This window comes from Pediculus humanus, genomic scaffold (genome assembly GCF_000006295.1).
Source record: "Pediculus humanus corporis 1103172107617 genomic scaffold, whole genome shotgun sequence".
Classification (NCBI taxonomy): Eukaryota; Metazoa; Arthropoda; class Insecta; order Psocodea; family Pediculidae; genus Pediculus; species Pediculus humanus.
The window spans coordinates 485271-494535 of NW_002987231.1; the positions used below are offsets into that span (position 1 = coordinate 485271).

Sequence of the window (9265 nt, forward strand, 5' to 3'; positions counted from 1 at the left end):
TTAAACTTTACCAAAAACAAAAAAAAAGTTTTTTCTTTTTCTCCATGTGCATTTGATTAAAATGAAATTTTTTATTTTTTTTTATTTTTAGTTAACTCATATCGCCGCCAAGCTGGCAACCGGTGCGTTGCATGCTATGAATCCCCACTACCATCCATACACGGAGCTTCCGTCTCCGCACTCTCCCCCGCCGGACAACTATCATCATGTGCCCATGAGCAATGGTCATCTCATGGGCGGCGGGGGACCGCATCACGATCATCATCATTCTCATCACCATGGATCACCCTTTGGCGGACTTCATCAGCATCATCATCATTTAAGCAACAGCAATAATAATAATAATAATAACAGTAGTAACAACAATAATAATAATAATAACAACAACGGCGGCAGCAATAGCAACAACAACAGTAGCAGTAATAACAATAACAACAATAGTAATAATAATAACAATAATAATAATAATAATAATAACAGTTGCGGAAGCGGTTTGAAAATATGCGGCGGGTGCGGAGGGAAAATAGTCGAAAGGTTTTTATTGCACGCGTTGGACAGATATTGGCATAACGGGTGTTTAAAGTGTTCGTGCTGTCATGCCATGCTAGCGGATATAGGTTCGTCGTGTTTCACGAAAGCGGGAATGATACTCTGCAAAACCGACTATGCCAGGTAAGTCAAATAATAAATAATTTTTTAAAATAAACGACCGCGCAAAAAAAACCTGCCACGATCGCTAGTTCCACGTGCGTGTGTTTATAAACGCATAATCTTAAACCTCAGAACGAGCTCGATTACGGGGTTTTGACACATGAAACCTAAAAATTTTTTCAAATCATTCGCATACCTGATTTTTTTTTACCTCTCTGTCGGCCATTTTTAAAATTTAAATTTTCCAAAAAAAAAAAGAAAACTGTTTATTTTTATTTTACTTTTATAAAAAAGAAGGTCAAAAGTATAACATTATTTAAATATCAGAGTTCAATAACTACTTTTAAATCAAATTAATTAATTAATTTCAACTTTTTTTTTGTAAACAAAACATTTTGGGGGTCCTTACGTAAGATCAAAAAAAGACTCAACTCGAATCACGTGAATGTTAAATATAAATGAAAAAAAAACTGTGTAATGCATCGAAATACGAATAACAGCGTAACAAATCGTAATGGAATTCCTTTTTCCTAAAGCTAAAAAAAAAAATTAACAATAATAATAATAATGATGATAATAAAATGGCGGATCGATTGCAACATTTTCATTTTTAATTGGCCAACTTTTATATATATATAGAGAGAGAAAGAGAGAAATACACTTGTAACGGTAATTTTAATATAAAACGACAAAACTAACTCGTTTTTGATTTATTCGTTTTTTAAAAACAATAATAATAATAATAATAAACAACAACAACAATGACGATGACGATGACGTTGACGACGATGGTGATATTAATAATAATAATTTTGAGAAAATTTCGCGCCGCCATCATTTTATTATTATTTATGCGTCGTATGTTAGTTAATGATGAGCGAGTAAGTAAAATAGAAAAAAAAAATTTTTTTTGAAAACAAAATGGCGGACGGATAGATGGACGTTGGAGAGAACAAATAAGTAAATCGATTTTTTTTTTAGTTTTTAGTTTTGTTTCCGGTACGAGGCGCGAAATTTAAAAGTTTAGGGATATAGTAAGTGCGAGGGTGCAAAATTTCTCTTTTACTCTCTCTCTCTCTTTCTCTCTCACTCACTTTATTCCCTTATTTCCGTCATCATCATCATCATCATCATTCTTTTATTATTATTATTATCGACCGAGAGTCGTTAATTAGAGAAAATGGCGTGTTTTCGTAAATGAAAAAAAAAAAAAAAAAAAAAAATTTTAATCGAGATTTATTATATTTGGCGGCGAAAAAAGTTTTGAAACCCGGCATTTTTTTTCGTAGCGTGTTTGAAAAAAACTTCACTGCGCTGTCTATTTCCACTTCACATGAGGCACGCATGTACGCGCGTTTTTTGTATTTTTTGTCTTCTGCTTTGTTTTTGTTTTGTTTTTAATTAGAAAAACATTTTTTTTTCCATTTTTTTCTTTTCTTTTCCTTTTTGTCTTTGTTTTCTTTTTGTTTTTGTAATTAGTTAACGACGAACGCGGGCGTAGGTTTTTCGTTTCTTTTCTTTTAATAAAGTTTAGAATATGATACAATAAAATAAAATAAAATAAAAAACAAAACTGAAATTATTACGTGTTTTTTTTAAATATACGTATAAATATAAATATATATATATATATATATATATTTTTTTTATAGTATTTATTACGTAATTGCTATGAATCTTTTAAACGTTTTGAAGGTCGTCTCGAATTCGTTTGATCATTTCCTTGTTGTTCGTTTAATTATTTATTCAATCCTTGTCCGTACAAAAAAAAAAAATATCCTTGTTTCATCATCATCATCATCATCATCATCATCATCATTATTTATTATTTTATTTTATTTTTATTTTATTTAATTTTTTTTGTACTTTTCGTCGGTTTTCGTTATCTTTTTTTTTTTTTTTTTTTTTTGTATCTTCCTGGATTTTCTTTCCCTCCTCCCCAGAAAATAAAAAAAAAAGAAAAAAAGGAAAAGAGACAAAAAAAAAAATCATGGACGGTTTTTCTTAATTAACATAAATTTACAGGTTTTAATTTCAGAAAAAATAAAAATTTTTTTTTTATATTTGAATTTATTATATTTTTCTGTTTCCAGTTTGTTTTTTTTTTTTTTTTTTTTTTTTTTAATGTATTTACGACGTTTTTCTTTTTTTTATATAAGAATTAAAGGTTTAAAAATATGAAAAGAAAAGGAAAGAAAAGGGGGGAGGGGAAAGAAAGATAGATTATTATATTAGAAAAAGGAAAGATAGAAAGATTGAAAAAAAAAATTATCATTATTATTATTATTATTACAAAGTGAAGAATAAGAAGAAATTATTATAATATGAGTTAAGATTGAAAGGATCACACGGCCATAAAATATTTATCTGCAATTTGTCCCTCAACCATTAAATTAGAAATTAACCCAAACTCTGATAGAGAAATCGCTTAAATAAAGATTTCCCATGGGGAGACTTTCGAAGGGAGAGGGGAATGGGGAAGAAAAAAAGGAAAGGAAGTGATGGTGGTGGTGGTGGTGGTAGGAGAATAATAATAATAAGATGAAGAAGATCGTTTTTCTCCTTTTTCATTTATAAGAATTAAAAAAAAATTTTTTTTTTTTTTTTTATTCGTTCCAAGATGGTTTACTAGTTCTTTGACCGTTTTTTTTGAAATTCCAATCGGTGTCGTAAACATTTTGAAAATTCCTTCTTTCTCCATTATACCTTTTCGCGATTTGTCGTAGTCGTCGTTTCTTCGTTCGATTTCTCGGTTACGATGGTTAATGTTTGATCGTATGCCACCCACGAAAAAATTTTTTTTTTATTTATGCGTATATTTTTTGTTTGTTCCAGATTGTTCGGTAATACCGGAGCGTGTTCAGCTTGCGGACAAACGATTCCGCCAAACGAATTCGTTATGAGAGCGGGAGCCGGAGCGCCGGGTCCTCATCCGCAAAGTCATCACGTTTTTCACCTCAAGTGCTTCGTATGTTCGAAATGTGGTACGCAGTTGGTACAAGGGGATCGGTATTACCTCTTGGCCGGAAGCTTGGTCTGCGAACAGGACTGGCACAAATTGCTCAAAAGTACGGGAGTGCCGGGCGCGGGCGGAGCGACGACGGTTCGAAAGGGCAAAGTCGGGAGACCCAGAAGAAGTAGAGATTGAGATAATATGTGCAATGACCCGGCCGAGGAATTCTGGCGTTAAACGAGTCGTTTACACGCTCTCACACACACACACAAACAAACAAACACAAACACATACAAACACACATTCTGACACACGCTCACACGCTCACACACATACAGACAAACAAACAAACAAAAACACGTAAATACACACACACACACACATGCGCGCGCGAGTCGGGCATCCCGCGGGAACAATCGGTTGTTGTTTGCTCCGGTTGTAGCCAAAATATTCAAGCTTTCTGTGATTGTATATTTATAAAAAAAAAAAAAAAAAAGTTTTTTTTTTTTTTTCTCTTTGTTGTTGTTGTTGTTGGTTTTTTTCTTTCTTTTTTTTTTCTTTCTTTCCATTTTTATTCAGGAAAATGACTGAAAACGGTTATTTATTTAAAAAAATTGACCTTCGTGCTCATAATCCTTTTCAAACGTGAAAGTTTTTTTTTTCCAATCTTTTTTAAATTTACAAGAAAAAATAAGAAGAAGAAGGAGGAGGAGAAGGAGGGGAAAAAAGAAAAAGAAGAAAAAGGGGACTATTCGCGGAGTAATTTACTTCGGATTTTCCTGGAAAATGGGTTCGAAGGTTTTAATTGACCTTGAAAAGATAAAAGAAAAGAAAAGAAATGAAAAACGCTGGAAAAGTGGTTTTAAAAGTACAACTCTCTTGTTTATTTAAATTTTTTTTTTTTTTTTTTTTTATTGAAACGTGAACCTGATGATCTCCCGGAAAGACATTATTATTATTATTATTATTATTTTATTCGACGAAATGTTTTGAATATACAATAAAAACAAAAAAAAAAAATTTCATTAGGTCGACTAAGAAAAAAATCCCATTGACACTAACACTCAAATCTCAAACGGATGAGGTTATTATTAAATTGTATATGCATATACGTGACACACGCGCACACGCACACACGCGCACTCCCCCACCCCCTGCCCCCAACCACCCACTCTCCCCTTGCAGCAAGCTTTAAATTTTTTTTTTTTTGTAAAATGATCAAAAGGGTTCTCTCTAAACATAAAATTTTTTTTGTCGTTCCCTAACCCCCTCCCCTCTTCGTATTATTGTCCCGTAATCTTTTCCTTTTCTATAAAGTTCTAGAAGGTTTTTAAATATTTACATTTAAGGCCCGTAATAATAATAATAATAATAATAATGAGAACCCAAAACGTTTTCTATAAAAATCACACAATACGTACCCCCAAACGATCACACACAAACACACAATGAGAGAAAGAGAGAGAGAGAAAGAAAGAAAGAGAGAAAAGAGGAAAATTGTATAACGAACTTACCCAAAAAAAAAAAAAAAGAAAACATAACAAAACACTAACGCGCCATTTTTAAATTATATATATATGCATATACATAGAAGTATGTAAAAAACGAATTTTTTTTTTTTTTTCGAATGAAAATCTAATAATAAAATTGTATAAAAAAAAAAAAGTAAATTGTAAATTTTTTCATGTATAAAAAATAAATAAATAAAATAAAATAAAATCGAAACGTTTTATGTTAAACTTATTTTTTAAATAAATAATAATAATATTGAAACAAAACAAAAAACAAAAAAAAAATTAATACACGTTTATTTATTTTTTATTTAGGATTTTTGGATTTTTATAAAACAAAACAAAAAAGGTAAGTAAACCTAATTAATAATAATAATAATAATGATGATGATGACGATGATGTCCGAGTTTGATTAAAAAAAAAAAAAACAATTAATTTATAAAAGAAACGAGTGAATGAATGAATGAATGAATGAATGAATGATTAAACTAAGTGTTTTATACATTACCTAATGCGGGTGGAAAATAAAAGGAGGGAACGGAAACGGAAGCGATGGCGGGAGTGGTGGTGGTGGCGGCGGGAGCAGCAGAATTTTAGAATAAGTAGGAAAATGGGTTGTTAGAAAATGAGAACGGGGGGGAAAGGAAAGGAAGGAAGGAAGGAAGAAAGGGACGACGAAAAAAATTGATGGTTGAAAATGTACGGTGTCGAAAAGGGTGGCGGTGGTGATGGTGGTGGTGGCGGGGGTGGTGAAAAAGGCGGAATCGGCGACGACGACGACGACGACTACGAAAAGGGACAAACTAATCAGGCTGATGGCTTAGAGGGAAAAAGAAAATCCTTTGCCACGATTAACCGGCCAACAAAACGTTTTCCTTCGATTTCTTTTTCTTTTTTCTTTTTTTTTTTTTTTGATGGTTTTAAACGACGACGATGATAAATTTTCTATCGGATGATGTATACATTTATTATTATTATTATTATTATTTCCTTTGTCTTTCGTCCATTTTACTTCCTTCCTTCCCCTTCCTTCCTCTTCCTTCCCTTCCCTATTTTATTAATTTAAAAAAATCAATTTATTTGCTATTCGTATACGAATTGATTGATTGTTAATATAATTTGTGTAACTCGATAATAATAATAATAATAATTTTCCCTCGGATTTTTTTTCCTTTTTTTCCTTTCCCCGATACTTAAAATAATTCATTATTATTATCATTATTATTTGCGTTTAAAAAGGCTTAAAAGGTTCTATTCTCAGTCCACGTTTTTTTTTTTTTTATTTCCCTTTCCTATTAATATCCTACCACCCATCCCCTTCCCTCCCCCTCCTTTCGTCCTTATTCATTTTCAATCATTTCTTTCCCCTTTTTTTTCCGTTTTTGTTTTTTTTTTTTTTGTTTTGTTTTCCAAACATGTTTATTTATATATACATGTATGTATGTATAAATAAAAAAAAATTTTATTGCTTGCAAGGAAAATTCAAAACAAATATTTTCTTTTTTTTTTTTTTTTTTTTTTTTTGTTCCTTTTTCTCATTATTAATTTTAGGTTTTGTGATAGGTTTGCAAATTTTCTTTTTTTTTAAATATTTGTTTCTTCCGGGTTTTTTGGTTTTTTTATTTATTTATTTATTTATTGTAAAAAAAAAATTGAAGAAATTGACGAAGTGGAGAAAAAAAATTAAACGAATAAAATTTTTTTTATTAATTAAAAAATCGATCAATCGATCGATCGATCGATTTTCATTTATTATACGTTTAATTTAAATTAAAAAAAAAAAAAAAAAAAAACCCTCCGGTAAGTAAAAAAACGAACGTTTGCAATTAAGAAGAAAATGTTAATAAAATATTTAAAAAAAAAAAAAAAGAAAGAGAGAGAGAGAGGAAAAGGAAAAAAAGGAAAAAAGGAAAAAGTATATTTGCAAAAGGATTCCATCTATTAAAATGTTTAGATATTCATTAACGTTATTGCTTTTCGTTTGTTTTTTTTTTTTTTCAGTTATAAAAAAAAAAACTTTTAACGTTAAAATCGATTTAAAAAACCCGCCAAAATAAAAAAAAAATTCGTCTGCTTTTAATAAATATAAATGCATCGATAATAATAATAATAATAATATTGCTTTAATTTACTTAAGTTTTTTGTTTTTTTTTTTTTTGTTAAAATTTTTCGTTTATATCGAGTTCACTCGAAGAAAAAAAAAACTTGTTGTTGTTGTTGTTGTTGTAGGAAATCATGAATTTTGGCAAAGTAGACCATCGTCCCTACCACCACTACCATCACCACCACCACCATAGCCATCATCACATACCTTATTTCATCTGTGATGACCTTTTAAAAACATTGTATTTAATTAGCATGACGAGTGAAAACAAGCTTTGAAAGTCGTTTTCGGCTGCACACGAGCAGAACACGTTTTCGTCCTTAAATAATGATAATTATTATTATTATTATTATTATTATTGCAACTCTAGAGTTTAAAAAAAAAAAACAAAATGTTTTTCATTTATCATTAATTTTAAATTTCACGTGTTTGTTTTTTAAAAGAAAAATTTGTTACAAAAAAAAAAAAATTTTTTTCTATTTATTTATTTATTTTTTTTTCTTTTTAGCGGGGGGTGGGAAGTGGTAGGAGGGTTAAAAAAACCTTAGTCATGGTTTAAACTTGTTTTTAATAAAAAAAAAAAAAAAAGTTAATAAAAGTTTTTTTTTTAAAAAAAAAATTTAAATCTTAATGAGAAAGCGAAAGATTATCAAAAAAAAAAAAGAAATTATTTCCGTCATTACGTTTATTTATTTTTATATAAAGTTTGGAGGGTGGCAGCCCTGCTAACAGCGGGTCGATTTACCTCTTAATTAGTTTTAAACAGACAGACCCGAGTTAAGGTACATAAAACTTGTGTTTGTGTTCTCCCAGCTCTAATTAACCGCGGAACTTTGACTCGTTGGGACCCCTAAGGGCAGGGGGTTGAGGAGCCTTTAATTAATTAGCCTCTTCGGGGCGCAGGCACTCGGATCCCATACCGTTCTTCGATTCGTTTTTCAACTTCCCTTTCCATCCTTCTCTTCCTTTCCTTTCCTCCCTTCCTCCCTTCTTTAACCTTCCTTTACCCTCCTTCCTCCTCAAGTATCCCTTGTATGCTCCGAATTCTCCCGTTTTCTCTCTCTCTCTCTTTCGACCTGATTCTCTTTTTATTTTTCTTTTTTCTTTCTTTCTTTCTCTTTTTTGAACTTTTCCCATTATGCTTGCCTTAAACCTTTTTCTTTTAATATCAAATTTATTTATTATAATATTATTAATAAATTTACATGCTTATATTAATTTATTAATAATATCTAAAATTGTTTTTCTCTTTTTTTTTTTTTTTTTAAAAATTAAAAAACGGGAAGAAAAATACGAGGAGGGAACGGTAAAAAAAAAAAAGGGTAATTAACAAAAAAAAGAAAGTTTATTAAATGCGCGGACGCCATTTTGTTTTTTGTTTTGTTTTCTTTTATTTCGTCATAGAGTATATTAAAAATTATTCATTGTATGTGTTACGCGCGTGTGTATTTTTTTTCTCCCCTTCCACCATTCGTTAAATTTAACATCTATGGTTTGTTTTCATTCTCTATGATTATATTTTCCCCCACCTCATTTATATTATCGTTTATATCATTGCGTATTTATATTTTTAATGAAAAAAAGAATATCCGAGACCGAAAAAGAAAATTTTTTCCTTTTCTTTTTCCTTTTTCTTTTTCCTTTTTCTTTTTCCCTCCTCCCGTTATTTCCCCACCTTCCTTAAAAAAAAAAAAAAAGTCAAACTGTTTGAAGCTGTTGCTGACAGTTAAAGAGTTTTAATTAATTTCATTATTAGCGAGCCAACTAATATAAAATTAATTAATTGGATAGCTTGTACAACCATCTTGTAATTAACTCAAGTTTTGTTCACAATGAAGGATTTCTTCTACCTTTTTCTTATTTGAACCTCTTTTTTATTCCTCCTTTCTCAGCAAGAAACAACTTTTCACAACCTTTTTTCCCCTTTTTTCCTTTTTTTTTTTGTTAGAGTTTCGTTAGCTTAAAAATTTAACTTTTTATAATGATAATAATAATAATTATTATTATTATTAAAATTTCTTTTTAAATAATGATTAAAAAAATAA

The 9265-nt window shown here is 30.0% G+C and overlaps 1 protein-coding gene across 1 annotated transcript; it reads left to right on the forward strand.

Annotated features, from left to right (window-relative positions):
* Positions 1-214: 214 nt before the first annotated feature.
* Positions 215-3799, forward strand: Phum_PHUM249930 (LIM domain transcription factor LMO4, putative; the record flags this gene model as incomplete). The annotated part of the gene is made up of 2 exons (XM_002426332.1): positions 215-672; positions 3487-3799. The coding sequence occupies 2 exons, from the start codon at positions 215-217 to the stop codon at positions 3797-3799; spliced, it is 771 nt and encodes a 256-aa protein (XP_002426377.1).
* Between the last annotated feature and the right edge of the window lie 5466 nt (positions 3800-9265).